Source organism: Meles meles, chromosome 1 (assembly GCF_922984935.1).
Source record: "Meles meles chromosome 1, mMelMel3.1 paternal haplotype, whole genome shotgun sequence".
NCBI classification, from domain to species: Eukaryota; Metazoa; Chordata; class Mammalia; order Carnivora; family Mustelidae; genus Meles; species Meles meles.
Window position 1 is genome coordinate 50,495,855 of NC_060066.1, and position 18,153 is coordinate 50,514,007.

The window sequence follows — 18,153 nt, forward strand, 5'->3', positions numbered from 1 at the left end:
GAGCTAGAAAATTTGTTCAAGGCTGTGCAGTTTCTCAGTAGCACATATGAACAGAAATTCAGTCTTCTGACTTATGCTACGTATGAATGAGGAGTCATGAATTCAACTAAAACATCAGTTCCTCACAGACTTTTAAAACTGAAATAACCTCCCTTCCCATTTAATCTGGTCTACTGTATTTCTTTTTTTTTTTTTAAGGTTTTATTTATTTATTTGATAGACAGAGATCACAAGTAGGCAGAGAGAGAGGGGGAAGCAGACCTCCTGCTGAGCAGAGAGCCCGATGTGGGGCTAGATCCCAGGACCTGGGATCATGACCTGAGCCAAAGGCAGAGGATTTAACCCACTGAGCCACCCAGGTGCCCCTGGTCTACTGTATTTCTAAAACTGTTGTTGGTTATCATCTCTTCCCAACCTATATTCTCCTAGGATTCTCCGTATTGCTATTAATTGCTGCTTGAAACTCTCTCTTCTATGACACAACATTCCTGATAGTGCTATCAACATGACCATTCCTTTTTATTTACTTCCCTCTTCCGAATCTCTAATACAGATTTCCTAATCTTTTTCCCTTAGAAAACTAGTATTTCTCCTAATTTAAATTATCATCTTTATGTAATAATTTGTAATTTTTTTCACAGTTATCACATTTAAGTCCTGGTGCCATTTCTGTAACTCTCTAACATCCCTTTGATATTACATCATATTGGCACCAGAGGTCCAAAATCAAACTCAGTATTTTCCTTTCAGCTAAGGGCCTAATCTTATGCTTTATTTGGTATTACCTGATGCACCCTTGTTAACACTTGGTAGATTTTAAAGAAAACTTCTGAAACATCTGTTGACCTGAAATAAAATAAAGAACTACATTTTGAACAAGTTATACTTCCTTATTTATTGTCATTATTTCCAAAGACCTTGTTGCCTTTTTTTTTTTTTTTCACAAAGACTCCTGAGGGTAATGTCACCTAATCACACAACTGTCATTAAAATTTTATGGAGTTACTCTTTCTGTTTATGAATTATTTCCCAGTTAACTGATTTTCAATATCTGTCTCACAGATATCTGTTCCTTACTGCCGCTTCAAAATCAAGGGAAAATGGAAATTTACAACTCTTCACTCACCTTGTGGATGTCAACAGAGGGATTATATCAAACTAAACAGGGAGTACCTGTTGCATTTTTAAAATACCTGGATCTAACCAGAGACAGGAAATGAAAGTCTCTGAGGGGGAAGCTCATGCGTGTATATTATTAAAAAGCTCTACAAGTGATTCTGATATCTACCTCTGATTTATCATCACCCTAAGTACCTCTGTCAATGATATTAAATGATATCTTGATATTAAATGATCTCATTCAAGACAATCAGTGACAGTCTTAAAGCCTAATTAATAAAATACTCTTTGGAAACTTTTTCCAAAATAGTGATGGATTATACTTTTTATTTATATAGTACCTTTAAATTTGCAGAATCAATGTATTTCTGCTTTTCACTTGCCAGTTGTATTATTTCAGCATGATGAGCTTCAACAATTGCATCAACTTGTTTTTTAAAGGCATCATCCATACTATGAAGCTTTTCCATTGCATCCCTTAAAAATAAAACAAAAACCATATTATCTTTGTGCATAAAAATTAGCATTTTTTCCCCTTTTTGGATGGCAACTCTTATATTCATATTTTAATGGAAGTATAACTCTATTAAGTAGCAAAGGGCTATCTTGGGTAACTAAAGATATAAGTGGCTCATCATCCAGTGGAATCTGTTAGTAAAACAACAGGGTAGGGTAACATCAAGGAAAATTTGTTACACTTTTACCCTCTAAAAGTTAGAATACTCTGGTTCTCATTTATTTTGAGACTAAGGATCTGAGTTTTAAGCACATTTGCAGATGACTATTATCAATCTTTTTCCCCCCCATGTGTTTGTAGTATAACTTGAGAGGTATACACTATGGGAAGGTTTAAGTCTATGAATATGTATTATATGTCTGACTTCTTTATGCTAATGCTTAACAGATAATACTCTATATTAATAAACACATTAAATAGTATTTACAAAATTTTAGTGCTAAGAGTTTCTTAGAGGCAAAAACCAAATTCCTTGATATTAAATATGAATATAAGAAAGTTAAGTCCATAGTGAACACATTTTCTGCTTTTGGTGTAGCCCATAGTAATAATGGATTGAAATTAGGTCCATGAATCAAGTCTTTTTTATTCCCAGTTGCAACACTTATTAGCCACATGACTTAAAAAGCAAGTCACAAGCTCTGCATTTAAGTTTTACAAGTAACTATAAAACAGGATAATTCTACTCTTCTGCCAACCTCACAGAACTGTTGCTGGGTTCAAATTAAGATATAAGAGAAAAAAACTTATATGTTATAAAAGGCTATATAAATAAATGTTTTTGTTAAAATTCTATTAAGTTAAAAATCATATATACATATATACTAATCCTAGTCATGAAAGCATTAACGTATAAAATCAGGTCTTTATTGTTTTGCGATTAACATAATAATGTAATGTAAGAGATTCTGAAAACTATCAGGCTTTATGATTTATATTAAAGTTAAGGAACTGCTATTTATAGGAAATGACTATTCTTTTAGGATTGAAAAGACTCCAAATTGTGACAGGCAAGAGAGAAAATTACAATAGGTTTCAAGCCAAGGTCCTTGAATTAGCACTGTTTGAAAGCAAAGAGGAACAGGTACAAGTAACTGTATTATCAATTAAAACTTTCTATAGAATACAATATTTTTCCACAGCAATTACCACATGTCAGGCACTAAGTACTAATTAACTCATATAAGCCATATATATATACACATAAATATATATGTACACAAAATTTAAACCTCACATCAAACATTTGAGGTAGGAACTATTATCTACATTTTATAGATAGAATGGAACTAAAGTACTTGGCAAATAATTAAGTCCAACACATGTTTAACCCTTTCCTCTGTCCTTCTTTTTACATTATCTCACCCATTCCAATTCAGTGTTTATGTTTAAAGATCTCCCACATACTCTAGGACTCAGTGCTTACTTTTGTAGTTCAACACTTTTGTCTCTTTCTGCTTTAAGTTTCCTTTCCTTGTTTTCAAATTTTTCTTTCACTTCTTTTACTTGCATTTCAAGATGACTTAGAAGCTCTCCTTTATCATGCCATTTCTGATTAAGTGTACTAATACAAAAAGAAACAATTTAAAAAATAAAACTGGTTATATGAAATTATTTAGCCACATTTTATTTCTCAACAGGAAATACCAGATACCTGTAAGCTTTTCTAATTTCTTCAAGTTCTAATTCCTTTACTTTCAACTGCTGTTTTAGTTTTTCTTTTCTTTCATTGTGTCTTTCCAGTTTTTCAATTATGTCATCCAGTTGTGAAGATTTCTCATCAAGTTGTTCTTGAGTACATCTTTGTATTTCGGTGATCTTTTCTTGTAATATTTTGATTTGTTCTTCTCTTTCTTGTACACACTTGAAGAAAAAAAAATCTGCACTTTACTTTTATTAACCCTAAATGTCTCATTTTATAATTAATTAGATATGGTTTAAAATTATTCTCAAAACTACAAATTAAAAAAATAAATTGAGGGACACCTGGGTGGCTTAGCTGGTTAAGTATCCCCCTTCAGCTCAGGTCACAAGATCAGGGGTCCTGGGATTCTGGGATCAAGCCCCCTGTTGGGAATTCCTGCTCAGCAGGGAGCCTGCTTCTCCCTCTGCCTCTGCCCCTTCCCCCTGCCTGTGCTTTTTCTTTCTCTACTAAGGAAATAAAATCTTAAAAAAATAATAAATTGAATCTTTATTGAGTATTTTCAGTCCATAGGACATATGCTTAAGGCAGACGCTTAACCCACTGAGCCACCCAGGTGCTCCTCAGGACATTTTTAAATCATAATCAGTAAGAAACATCATTACTACTGTAAGTGTTATTAAGAAAAATAAAATTTTTATTCCTTTCATATTTTTTATTTCAGTAAATTAGGCAATTATCAATCATAGAGGGAGAGAGAAGGAAAAGAAAGCAGCACAATAAAAATTTCAATTACCACCATTTTGCATTTGAAAAGATTTCATGACAGAAACAGAAAAAAACTCTTGAGTGGATGACTGATACAGCAAAGACCGATATTCACAGTATATGTCATGGCACAAATTAAACTGCTATTTCTACTGTGCTAAATAGAAGTGATTTCTGCATCAGGATGAGCAAATACTTTACTTCAAAATAAAGTACAGTTTTATCACTATTAAAATGGCACATTAAAAACAGGTTTTATGGGTGCCTGGGTGGTTCAGTGGTTTAAGCCTCTGCCTTCGGCTCAGGTCAAGATCCCAGGGTCCTGGGATCGAGCCCTGCATTGGGCTCTCTGCTTGGCAGAGAGCCTGCTTCCCCCTTCTCTCTGCCTGCCTCTCTGCCTACTTGTGATTTCTGTGTGTCAAATAAATACAATCAAAAAAACAAACAAACCAACCAAAAAAAACAGGTTTTATACCTCTCAAAACATTTTTTATTCTATCCTCTATACCATGAGCCAGACTTTATCCTGTATTTACATACTAAAAATCAGACGGTAATGAAAGATCAAAACCACCATAGGTACTGTTAGAAGTTTGCAGGTACTAGGCCTCATATAAAATTATTTACTCCAGTGAACATTTGTTTGCTTTATGTGGGCTTGCCTGGATGTCTGGGATAGTCCTGCTATATACCGTCTGCTGATACTAGTCTCTGCGAGTGAGAAAAAGATGAAGCTGGTAGTTCTGAAACAGGATAGTTTTTAATCCCGTTTCCTCCAGCCCACCTTGCCCTTTTTCCTTCTGGGAAGATGGAGGCAAACAAACAAATACTGGAAAAGGGTAACTTAAGTATGTATTCATATGTATTAGAAGGAGGTGGTTTAATTCCTCAGTGTGTTACATATCTGAAAACTCTAAGTGAAGATGTTGGGTAGTCTTGTAGTCTAGACCAACATCTTCATAAAAGTCATCAACTGTATTTCTCCCTGTGACTCTCTGAAACTCTTAATGAGCAGAAAAGAGTCTTATGAAATAATCCTATTAATAAAAAAGAATAAACATTGCATCATTAGAGAGTACTGTAAAGCATATATACTGAAAAGTACCAAAATAATATATGGGGAGGAAAAAGAATTTAAAAAAATTTCTGCTTCTGATTTCCATAATCAGAAGCTAACTACAGAATCTATTTAATTCAAATTATCAAACTCCAAACTGAAAACATCAAACATCTTTATCATGTTCATTTGCTTTTTGCACACTTGTTCTTTCTACATAAACTTTCAATCTGAACCCTTGGTTTCCTATGATTTGGGGCTAGAGACAAGCCTGAGACAATCTTATCAATAACAAACTTTAAAAGATCCAGAGGATTTCTATTTTATGAACAAATCTAATTTAACAATGAATTAGGGTCATTATCCATTTTAGGTATTAGCGATGATGAATTTGCTGCTTAAAGAAATTAGGACAAACTATCGCTCTATGCTGTATGATTAGTGGGAAGGCACCACTAATACTTGTATCTTTGAGGCTGATGCAATGTTCTTTAGAATAAATGTAGTAGTAAATTGTGGGGGAAAAAATGATGGGCTGAACTTTTTTTTTTAAAAACCAAAAACCTAAAATTAAAACTCTTCTGTGTTTCAGATCAATTGTTATCATTCATGACTAGTCATTTCCTTCCTGCTCAGAGATTGACAGTAAGGCAGCAGTCTTCCATGGAAGTAGCTTTGTCAGTAACAATGTATTATACCCAGAGTACCATCTGTTTTACCTTGTGAAATTTAAAAGCAAACCACAAGTCTGTGTTTCATATTTAGCTTAACTCAAAGGAAAATATGCTTGGTTAGATTTTTAAAACAAGAAAAAAGGTTTACTGCTAAAAAAAATTCAATGATTTTTCCCTACTGCTTGGGCATATATGACATATATATTTGAATTTTTGGATATACCGAAACCAAATTTCCATTGAGGGAAAACCGATGTAATTGTTTAGGGTGGTACAGTTCAGGCATTCATAGCCTAAATCTAGCTATGGATATAGCAACATGGTGATAAAACTTGATTTTCTGTACTTGATAAAGTTCCCAAGGAATTTTTAAAAAAATGACTAAGAAAAAGAAATCTTAGGCAGTTACAGCCACTCTGAAGAATGAGCTCTTTAATGGGTGATAATCTCATTTAGAAGATTCTTAACTCTTTTTTCCATTTTTATACTTTAAGAGATAATCTCTTGAAGAAAATTTTGGAGATCAAAATTTGATTCAATGCTCAAGATAAGAAATCCTGTTAGTATCTTCCTTAAGAAAGGCAATATTGAAGAAGAGGGTAAAAAAATAATTTCCCCTGGGAAAGCATCTTTTACCAACAATTTATATTTTTAAATATAGAATAGTTGGTTTTGTCATAATTCTGAGATGTGATTTAGCAATATTGGAACATCCTAAATAATGCTCTTAAAGGATATTTTGAAGATATAAAACATGAATTTTCTTAAGATTCCCAACCCTTTACTTTATTGACCCTAATTCTAGTTATTTCACAGGCCATAGTAACATCATCCCATAAAACTTTGAGGTAAAAGTAATTTAAAATTAATAAATAAAAGCCATACAGTCCTTTTTAAAGGCAAAGGGCATATATCATACAAGGAAACACATGACAATCTGTCCAAATTAAACAACAGTTTGGATTCACTGAGATAGATATTTATTTGATAATTTGACCCACTAATTTATAAATCTGCCACATGTTCTTTTCCCAAAATAAAGTATCAACTTACGGTTTTTAGTTTTGTAATGGTTTCAGTTTGGTCTTCTATGATTTTGCACTTAATTCTTAATGCGTCATTATCACATTCATTTGCCTTTCTTAGAGACTCATTCTCTCTATATAAGCTTTCAATCTGAGCCTCTAATTTCCCACGATCTAAGGCTAGAGTTGATCCTGAGAAATAAACATAATCAGTAACAAACTTTAAGAGACCTCGGAAGACTTGTATTTTATGAACATCTAATCTAACAATGTGTAATACAGTAAATAAAAACTGAATAAAAAAACCAAAATATATAAAGTATAATAGAAAGGAAAGGGGAAGACAACCAAAAGGTTTTTTAAACACCTGTGGCTATTTGGAAAACCTAAAACTACAAATTGAGAACAAGTAACTCAAACATGTAATATTTAATTGGTCAAGTTTTGGCATTCAAACAAAAAAATCATATTCAAGAGTCTTATATGGAATGGACAAATGAGCAATTCTCCATTAAAGCCAACATCTAGCTATTTGTAATTTGTAAAGTTGTCCATCTACAAATGCCAAATAACAGTGTCTAGCTCTTGCTCTATAGTGACAGGAAAAGAAAGGAGACTAAGAGCAAACTTACCTAAACCTAAAGTGGTTTTCATTCATACACTATCTCACATTTTTCCATGCATAACATGGTGTTACCTACATTTTTTGTAAAAAACTGAATACTGTATACTATAGAAATAATTTAAAAGCGCTAAGAAAGAATTATTTCAGTGACTTAGTTAGTTGTAGCACTGTAAAGGTATACCTGTCCAGAAAAGTAACCAAATTATATTAGGAAGAAAACCAACAACAACAACAAAATCAGAGCCGTAACTTCCTAACTAGTGTAATAAATTAGCATCTTAGGAGACATTCCATTTGGTTGTTTGGCTGGCAAATGCCTACTCATCCTTCCATATAAAGTGTTACTTTCTTTTTTGGTGTGTCTTAGGCAGAGTTAATAAGCCCTTCCTTTTCTCAATACTTAGATCTGTTGGTTTAGAAGAATGGGCTATTTTCACTTTGAAAATTTGAAAACTTTACCTTGTTGTGCCAGTTCATGCCCCCATACTTTTCTTTCTGTCCTTAAACCATAAATTAGTGATTCCTTGGCAGCTAGTTCAGAAATAAGCTGGACTTTTTCATGCTTGAGAAGTTCTATTTGAATACTCTTCTGCTTGTCATCTTCAATCAAGATTTCAAGGGTGTTGATTTGATTCTGTCCATCCCCAGAAACATTGGGGGGGGGGAAGCAAAGTAATTATTACATTTAGTGCTTATTTTTTACTTTTTGTATTTTATGAGAAAAGATGTTATTTAAGCAAATACATAGTAAATGCTCCTACATTTTACATCAGAAAAAGTTTTAATTTTATTAAAGACAGTTATAGGTCATGAAATAAAAAGTCAAAATTTAAGAGCCTATCCCTTTAAAAATCCTGAATTTTATTCTATGTGTCAATTAAAAGAGTAACCACACATGGAATACTCAAAAATTTTCACCAGCATTTATATCAATAATCTAAAGGACACTTTTAGGAATTAAGTTCTTTTGGGCAAAATACCACTAATGTTTGAAGTTGAGAAAATAGCACTAAAACATAAAAATTATTACAGCTAGGTATATCTAAAAACCACCACTATCACCACAAAATTATCAGCAATTCGCATGGTGTTTCCAAACTCAGGTTACCATCTGAGTACCACCATCATAATTTTTGCTGTATCACTATACAATTGGCACCTATTTACCTAGAACATTTCTTAAATTCACTTATTTTACTTAAATATTTTAGTGTAAGCAATAACATCTGTGAAATCATGGTTTAATCTACTTCTATGACTTTTCTCATATACCTCAAATATATATAATTGGTGTTATTTAAAAGTTTATAATCATGTTACTTTCTAAAATTGTTATAAATAAAAATTAAATTGAGACTATGAAATAAAAAATTAAAAAGGAAATAAAATGTTACAGTACCTGTAAATTTGCTGCTGTTTCCTGTTTCAATTTTGAAACTTCTGCAAGTTTTGTTTTTTGCTCCTTCACCATACAGGTCAGATCTTTAATTAAAGAGGAAGATTCATTTTCTTTTCGTTGGGCCCAAACAAGAGCATGCTTGCTCTTTGCTAACTCAGTTGCAACATTTTCAAAACCATCTTTAACCTATATTTCAAAATTGCATTATAAATAGCAGTTCTCCAAATAAATAGAAACTATTTGTTTCTATGGCTGTGTTCTAATAAAACTTTATTTACAAAAATAGGCCCTGGGCTTTAGTTTGCCAATCCCTGCTCCATAGTAATAGAAGAATTCAGGCTGCCCAATTCCTATTCTAGTGCTCTCTTTATTTAATCATTTATAGTCTCACTTAGTTTTTGCAACAGCACTGAAGAGTGGTTATTATTTATGTGAAGAAACTAAGGTGCTAATAATTTTAAGTAATTTGCTTAAAATCATAAACCAATGTGTAAATAGAGCTAGAATTCTAAAATATAGTCCTCTCATCCAACCATATCTTGCTAATTCTGTTTTCAATAAAAAGCTAGATGCCAATTCTTACATCTTTAAATCTTCTGGCTTCAACAGTTAGAGCAATACGGAATTCATTTTCTAAATCCATATATTGTTGGTTTAATGTAACAATTTTTTCTTGGTATTCTTTTATATCCTGCTCATGCTTTCTTTCTTCTTTAGCTACTTCTTTAGCTAAGGCTTCCTGGAACTCAGCATCACTGAAAAACTCCCTTGTTTCAAGTTCTTTCCTGGAATGCAAAACAAATAAAAATCACAGGATACGTATGCACCTGAAAACAAAGAAAAACTTTCAAGGTTTTTAAATAGTTGTTAAAATAGTCTATATTCTCTATTGTTTATTTATTTATTATTTTTTTTTCTATTGTTAATTTAAAATCAGCTCCTCACTTTGGAGCAGAGAAACTGACACAGGGTAGTAGAGGAAGGAAATATGAGTATTCTGTGATTGTATCTTCAGTGGTGATGGGGATAAAAGGAGTGTGCCATTTCTACACTGAGATAGTCCCGAGTCATTACATGGCTTCTAAAATTCTTTAGGTGCATTTGGAGAGATCAAGTTCTCCTGCACTATATCCTCTACTTTGGCTGAATCTTTGACATACAACTAATACAGTATGACCATTACTGGTGGCTGGTTAACAGACAAAAAAAAATCAGTTGAAGTGTGAAATTATTCACCAATCTTCTGATATACAGGGTAAGGTTTTTGGTTGTTTTTTTGTTTTTTTTTTGTTTTTTTCCATTTTATTTATTTTTTCAGCATAACAGTATTCATTGTTTTTGCACAACACCCAGTGCTCCATGCAAAACGTGCCCTCCCCATTACCCACCACCTGTTCCCCCAACCTCCCACCCCTGACCCTTCAAAACCCTCAGGTTGTTTTTCAGAGTCCATAGTCTCTTATGGTTCGCCGGTTCATTCTTTAGAGTTCTCCACTATTTTTCCTGAATAAGTCAAACTTATATACAAAATCCATTATTTCTAGTTTAGATTTGTTTAAACTAGGACAAAAAGTTAAAAGATATTTCTAAAGGAAACTAAGTGCAAAATTTTAGATTTTTACAATTATCTCCCCCCAATCTTTTATAGTCGTTCTGCCCCCGCATATGATGACAATTTTCCCCAGCACATCAAAATTTAATTTACACATTAAAAATCTCATTTATGTAAGGTCAAAAACAAAACAGGTTTGGGAACAAACAGAATTAACCCATGGCAAATACACAATTCAACTGGTAGGGCAGTAAGCATAGATAACTAGCTGCAAGTGTTCAAATTATTGTGGATTCCACAGTACAGGGCCGGCACACTATAACTGATGGACCAAATCTGGCCTGAGACTCTTTTTTGGGAAATAAACTTTTATTGGAACACAGCCACGCCCATTCATTTACATATTCCCTACGGCTACTTGTTTTACTACACAAATATAGTTTGGTATGGCCTGAAAAGTCTGAAAAATATTTCAGACTTTTTATCTGGCCCTTCACAGAAAAAGTTCATTGACTCCTGCACTTTAGAGGAAAAAAGACTACTGGTTAATTTAATAGGCAGTTCCTTGAAGGTCAGTTAGGACAGTTTTCTCTGTATTACAATGACCAACTTTTGGTTGGGTTTGGAAAAATACAAAATAAGCTTCATTGTTATAAGCTCTTACCTCAATAAAGCCACCTACTTGTTTTTAAGCTACTAGTTCTTAATGTAATACTGATTTTAATGCATATATAAACATGTTATTTTTCACAAACCAGTTGTTAGATTTCACCACTGATCAATCAGTCTAGTTTTAGGTAAGGGAGTAGGGTAGGGAGGGACCAAGAAACTTTTCTTTTTCTATTTTTAAATGTCATTACTTGGGGTGCCTGGATGGCTCAGTCAGTTAAGCATCTGCCTTCGGCTCAAGTCATGATCCCAGGGTCCTGGGACTGAGTCCCGCCTCTGGCTCCCCGCTTAATGGGGAGTCTGCTTGTCTCTCTGCCCCGCCCCCTACTTAGGTGCATATGCATGCACATACGCACTCTCTTGAATAAATAAAAATAAGATCTTTTAAAAAAGTCATTATTTTCCTGATATATTTTTCATTTACCTGTGTTCTTGTTCTTTCAATGCAAGAAGTTCATGAAGTTGCTGTACTTGTTCCTTTTCTTGATGAAGAGAAGTTCTAAGTAAGTTTATTTCGGTATCAGCAGCGGCAGCTTTGAGCTCCACCTCTTGGATAAGTCGCATCTAAGTAAATATACACCATTACAGTATTTAGATAATACTCTCCCTGCTTCTTCTATTTTAATGCCAGTTCTCCAAAGAAAAGTGCCTTCTCACTAATGGGAACTGGTGACTAAGATGATTTTGAAAATTTATTAAATTAATGATGTTATGTTCACATAAAGTATAGCCTTAGAAACATCAAATACACTAGCATTATCTATAGCTTAATTACATCATAGATCTCAACGATTTCCATTCAGAAAGTATGAAAATGCAATCTTCAGTCTCCCCAAAGACTTTTAAAACCTGGCTCTCAGAATACAAGCCTAACAACCCACACTATTTCCACCAACTATTCTTATAATTGCTTTGTGAGAGCTAGTCAGAAATAATTCCAAGGGGGGAGGTGGAAGGGTGGGTGGGCGGTGGCACGGTGTGTGTGTGTCAGTCCTGGCTGGCTCAGTTGCTACAGCACGCGACTCTTGATTCTGGGATTGTAAATTTGAGCCCCAGGCTGGATGTACAGATTACTCAAAAATAAAACCTTCAAAAAGAAAAAAAAATTCCACAGGAATTGATGTTTACATTAATTTTTGCATATACACTAATCTTTTAAGTTTACTCTGTAACAATATAACTTGTTTCAAGATACAACAATGAATTTGTGTTAACTCATATGACTGATAGATTAAAAGGGAGAAGTACCTGTGCTGCTTGCTGCTGCCCTTTTTGTCTCTCCATTTTTTCTAATGCTTTTTCCAGGGTTCTTAAGTGTCTAATGTGATCTTCTTGTTGATCTCTTGCTTTAATTAATTCAATAGTTAGTTTTTTAATTTCATTTTGAAGTTTGTGAACCATAACTTCCAGCTGTACTTTGGAATTTCTCTCTTTAAAAATAATTTCCCTTAGCCTAAAGGAGAAATCAAATGTGACTTTGAGTATATACTATGCATACAAAAGGATAAAAATTGTAGTTAATATTAAAGGGCTTAAGAGCAAACAAGATGGCTTAAGATAAAGTCTGTGCCTTCAAGGAGTCCAACATCTAGGTGAGGGAACAGACATGGATATAGTTATAAAGCTGTAAGAGAAATGATATATAAATAGATGACTGAAAGTTAACTTTGACTTCCCTATACCTTCCCAGACACAAAATATTGATTTTAGCTTTCTATCAGTTAAACCCTTTGATTACAACCGAAACTCTTAACTACTGAAATTAAAAGTGAGAATTTATTGACCTACATAACCAATTCAGAGGATGGGGTGCATGATTCTGAGGGACCACTGAAACCATGAGGGACCACTGAAGCCATGAAGACCATAAGGATTCTCGTCTTGTGATTCTCTGCAAGCTGCTTTCCATTTCTCCTACTGCAGGGCTCCTTGTAAAGTATGAAGGAGAGAAGGAAAAAGCTACAAACATCCCTGGGCTCATATTCTTTTTTTTTTTAAAGATTTTATTTATTTATTTGACAGACAGAGATCACAAGTAGGCAGAGAGGCAGGCAGAGAGAGAGGAGGGATGCAGGCTCCCTGCGGAGCAGAGAGCCTGGGCTCATATTCTAACACCTCTGAGGACCGAACAGAAAAGACTATCTTCCTCTAGTTCGATTTTAGAAGAGTTCTAGGAAAGGCTTGGATTTGGTTCCAAATTGGTTCGTATGTCCACTGCATGCACCAATCACTGTGGCCATGGACTAAGGCATTATGTTTACTCAGCCTGGGTCAGGTGTTCATCTGTTTTTGTTTTTTTTTTTAAGATTTTATTTATTTATTTGACAGAAGAGATAGAGAGACACACACAGCAAGAGAGGGAACACAAGCAGGGGGAATGGGAGAGGGAGAAGCAGGCTTCTTGCTGAGCAGGTAGCCTAATGTGGGGCTTGATCCCAGGAACCTGGGATCATTACCTGAGCTGAAGGCAGACGCTTAAGGAGCCGAAGGCTGTTGCTTAATGACTGAGCCACCCAGGTACCCCTAGGTGTTCATCTCTAGACCAATATTATAGGCAGGGAGGCGATGATAATAGAATACAAGTTTAGCATTTGGAAATGGGACAACAAATGGCAAAGACAGCCTCATGATGAAATACTAAGCTAGGTAGCCACTCCTATATGTATCTGCTGTAATTCCCAAGCCATAATTTAAAAAAGTCCATATATCATCAGCTTCTATATTAGCCATTTCTCAAATTCTTATTATCTTTCCTCTTGCCTTTGAGAGTAGTCTCCAAACTGGTCTTCCTTTGTTCACTCTCTCAACTCCAGTTTGGTATACTATATGAAGAGTATTGGACTTTATTCTGTGGACTATATGGTGGGTGGGAACAGAGTGACTACAGATCACTAGAATTAAAGCAAACCTGTAAGGAAGAGATAAGGGACTAAACTAAGGTGACAGTAGAAGATAGTTCAACCTCTCAGGTGGCGGTTAAGCCTCTGCCTTCGGCTCAGGTCATGATCTCAGGGTCCTGGGATCAAGCCCCGCATCGGGCTCTCTGCTCAGCAGGGAGCCTGCTTCCCACTCTCTCTCTGCCTCTCTGCCTACTTGTGGTCTCTGTCTGTCAAATTAAAAAAAAAAAAAAGATAGTTCAACCTCTTTTAACAAGCAGAATCAAAAAGACAGCAATACCAACTGGTTGTGGGATAGAACAAGAAAGGAGAAAAAAAAAAAAAAAGATTCCTGAATTGCTAGCTTTGGTGGCTGAGCGGATGGGACAACATTTATTAGGACAGAGAATATAAAATAAGGAGCAAGGTAAGTACAGTTATGGACATATTGATTTAAGATACTTATGAGCAATGTACACAAGGCATTTCTAGTAGGTTATTAGCTGGTTAAATCTGTTCATCAAGGGGATGCCTGGGTGGCTCAGTTGGTTAAGCATCTGCCTTCAGCGTGGGTCATGATCCCAGGGTCATTGGATCAAGTCCCATATTGGGATCTTTGCTCAGCATGAAGCCTCCTTCTCCCTCTGCCTACCTCTTACCCTGCTTGTGGTGTCTCTGAGAAGCAAATAAATAAAATCTTAAAAAAAAAAAAAAAAAAAAAGAAAAAAGATTTGTTCATCAAGGATCGGATGATAAAGATTTGGGAGCTTATAGATTAGGTATTAAAGAGCACAACAGAGAAGATTCGGTTTTTGAAATAATGTATACTCACAGCATGGCACCTAGATGATAGGCTCTGTATTAGGGATAAGGAATGCAGAATTCCTACCAAGTTATGTAAGGAAAGACGAAAATGTGTGAGGATCTAATGCCAAACAAGCATCTGAGGTATAAATAAAAGCAGAATCAGAAAAGACTGATGCTGGATTTTCAAGAAAATAATCTATATGTAACATGGTAAACACGGACAACAATGGAAAGGTTAAGGAAGGATAAAGATGAAGTGTGCCCAAATTTCGATTTAAATGGAATCTGGCTAGCAACCCCAGACACTGCTTCCTCAAATATACCACTAAATGATACCTACAATACAGAATAAAGCAAAAATTTATATACATAAAATTAAAAACAAGAAAAAACATGTCAAAGTCTGGAAAAAATTTCAATTACAAGGCAAACAAAACTAAATTAAAAGAAAAACAACTAGAACACTTGGGCTTAGCCTCATAAAACCATATCATTCTGGGGGGGAAAAAGGAAGATAAATTCTCTCTCTTTCATGATTCAAGGTCACAGAAGCTCTATAAATCTACTATCCCACTCTATTAGCTACTAGGTACCTAATGCCAATGAGAGTGCTGTTTTTGTGAGGTAGTCAGAGATTGTCAATTTAACCATCTTGTTCCATTACCCCTTCTAGTATCTTCTTTATCAAAGATAGCAATTCCTAAAACAAATAAGGCAGGAAGTTGGTGGGTGGTGTAGAAGGGCCAGTAATAGTATAATGCATCACAGCTTGCATAATTGAGAGGTTCTCACAGAACTCATGATGGGTATTATAATTTTCCTTATAATCCACAGGTACAAAGTACAAGAAAAATAGCTGGTGGGGATAGAAAATACCACATGAGTACCATAAAATTTTACTAGTTAAATGCCTAAAAGAACCTGAGAACTGGGTTAGGGGCTGTGTACATGAACTTACTAATCTATTAAGATTGTACAAGGGAATTTATCCACTGTATAAACAGATAGGAAATGGAACAGAAAGCAACTTCCCAAACTGTACTTGTTGGCAAATACTAAATCTAGAAACACAGTGCTCATTCAATAAGAAGAAGAGAGAAAAATCAACAAGAACTCTATGGAGAAGTCTTATAACCCTTTGAGAAAAAATATAACCTTAGAAATAATTATCTGCCGGGAACAGAAGATAAAAGTTACTGTAATTTCAGAAAACTGGTATTTTCAGAGAATGGAATAAGACAAAACTGTATTAGAAAATATATACAGAAAAAAACCCAGATAAACTGGGCAATGGAATGGATAAGATAGAAAAGCAGAGATACCAGGGTGATCTGGTATCAGAGGCCACTGTAGAAAACAATATGCAAGAGAGACCAAATACCACTCACAAAGCTGAAAGTTTCCCAATCCCTATTCTTTATAGAAACCAACACTTTACAGGAAAAAAAAAAAAAAGCCAATCCCTATTCTAGTCTTTTGCTCTTCTTCACTTATTATGCTTATTTATCAAACACTTCCCAGCTTGAAGGCACAAGTAAGTGTACCCTGAATCCTCCATTTACATAACAAATTTATAAAGCATTAAATCTTTAAATAAAATTAGTTCAAAACAAACTAAAACCACATACATTGTTTTTGATCTTACTACACCTACTGTAAACTAAAGTATTCCAGTTCCAGGTTTAGTATTCTTTGTACTAGGAGAGATCTTTCAGTTTACAGATTTTCCCCTTACCTATCTGTGGTGAGTACAGCCAGGCTATGAATATCTTTTTTTTCATTTGCATGTTTGTGTAGTTCAGCAATATAATCCATAAGTTTCTTTTCAGCTTGTTCAGCTTTCCATCTCTTCTCTCTCTCTTGCTCTAGTTGTTCAATAAGTGTCTGAAAGAAAACAATAGTGTTATATGAACCTGCAAAGTTACCTAACCTCTCATTGTCTCAATTTTCTCATTTATAATATAGGAATAATAGTTATCTAATTCAAAGAGCTGTGGTTAGAATTAAATTAGTGGAAGTAAAGTATACAGAACAGTGCAGAACAGTGTGTGGTACATAATAACCACTCAATAAATGCTAGCTGCTATTACTTTTGTCGTAATGATAATTATTATTTTCAAGCATTAAAGGCACTTTACTTGAGAACAGGGGGAAGAAAGCAAAGCATGGAAGGTTTGAAATCATTAAAAAAGCAATTATACTACTAGAAGAACAGTGCACATTATAACTGAAAGTGTAACTAGCACTTCATAAGTAAAACAAGAGCAAGTTAATATTAGAAAAATAAAAATCAGTGTGTACTAAAAATTCTTAACAACATGAGAATTATTAAGGCAAATACTGAGGAATATTTAAATTCCTGAAGGCCTGATTTTTTTCTTGGTTTTGTTTCTCTTTTAAAAGTAAGCTCTCCGCCAAACGTGGAATCCTGAGATCAGGAGTCTCATGCTCTTCCAACTGAGCCAGCCAGGTACCCTTCTTTAGGGCCTCTTAATCTGGGATCCATGCTTTCAAAACTGGGTTTCAGCAGAGTCCACGAAAACCTTGATATTAAACACATTTTTTGAATGTGCATAAAGTTTCTCTGAGAAGATCTGTAAATTGCCTTAGCGACGGATCTGAGGGTCTGAGACCCCAAAGTTTGGAACCACTGTTTTAAGAAATAAGAACTTGAAAATTTTGATCTTTTTTTTTCTTCCACAAACATATCACAAATGACTTTACTAAAATCTGACCTTAGATAAATGTCTAATTTCCATTTCTTTACAAATTACAAAAATACACAAAATCTGGAAGTCAGGAAGGGAGAAATGACCCAATCCATCACCCCAGTAAAATTATATTCAAAATTTTGCTCATAAAAACATGCATTATTTTACTGGGACTAATTTCATATTTAAAACTAAGATTATTCACATTCATTTTTTCTTAATCTCTCTCTTTTTTTAAGTGGAGAAATCAAGACCTGAGCTGAGATCAAGAGTCAGACACTTAACTGACTGAACCACCCAGATGCCCCCTTAATCTCTCATATCATACCCGGTAAGTGGTATCTTCTGAGCTACTGTTGTCTACTTTAATGATTTCAGTCTTCCGTTCTTCTGCTTCTTCTAACATATTACAATTTGCTAAAGATGATCTTATATATAAATCTTTAAAGAAAGGTGGTTTCATTTTACGATTACAGCTGCAAAGAATAAAACATAGGTAATAACCCAAAGAAATATACAGTATTTATACTAGTTTGCACAACTTAGGTAATGACAGTCTATCAGTGAAAAAGAGACCATTTGGTATAAATTTATATAAATATACTGAACCAATCAAATCTCATACATTAGAAAAGTAGTATCACTCTGAAAAAGCTTAAAGGAATAAGCCAACAGTATTAACTTCTGTCTGTGTGCCTCATTTGAATTTCTA

The 18,153-nt window shown here is 34.4% G+C and overlaps 1 protein-coding gene across 4 annotated transcripts in view; it reads right to left on the minus strand.

Moving 5' to 3' along the window:
• LRRCC1 (leucine rich repeat and coiled-coil centrosomal protein 1) overlaps positions 1 to 18,153 on the minus strand; it is a 37,388-nt gene that overhangs the window by 774 nt on the left and 18,461 nt on the right. For all 4 annotated transcript variants that reach the window (XM_046027062.1, XM_046027053.1, XM_046027043.1 and 1 more), the window contains 11 exons: positions 17,770 to 17,917; positions 16,466 to 16,614; positions 12,296 to 12,500; positions 11,472 to 11,611; positions 9,410 to 9,611; positions 8,827 to 9,012; positions 7,887 to 8,061; positions 6,831 to 6,994; positions 3,291 to 3,499; positions 3,063 to 3,200; positions 1,461 to 1,596 (listed from right to left, as the gene is read on the minus strand). In XM_046027062.1, coding sequence (XP_045883018.1) covers positions 1,461 to 1,596; positions 3,063 to 3,200; positions 3,291 to 3,499; positions 6,831 to 6,994; positions 7,887 to 8,061; positions 8,827 to 9,012; positions 9,410 to 9,611; positions 11,472 to 11,611; positions 12,296 to 12,500; positions 16,466 to 16,614; positions 17,770 to 17,917 — 1,852 coding nt within the window. The remainder of the gene's footprint in view (positions 1 to 1,460; positions 1,597 to 3,062; positions 3,201 to 3,290; positions 3,500 to 6,830; positions 6,995 to 7,886; positions 8,062 to 8,826; positions 9,013 to 9,409; positions 9,612 to 11,471; positions 11,612 to 12,295; positions 12,501 to 16,465; positions 16,615 to 17,769; positions 17,918 to 18,153) is intronic.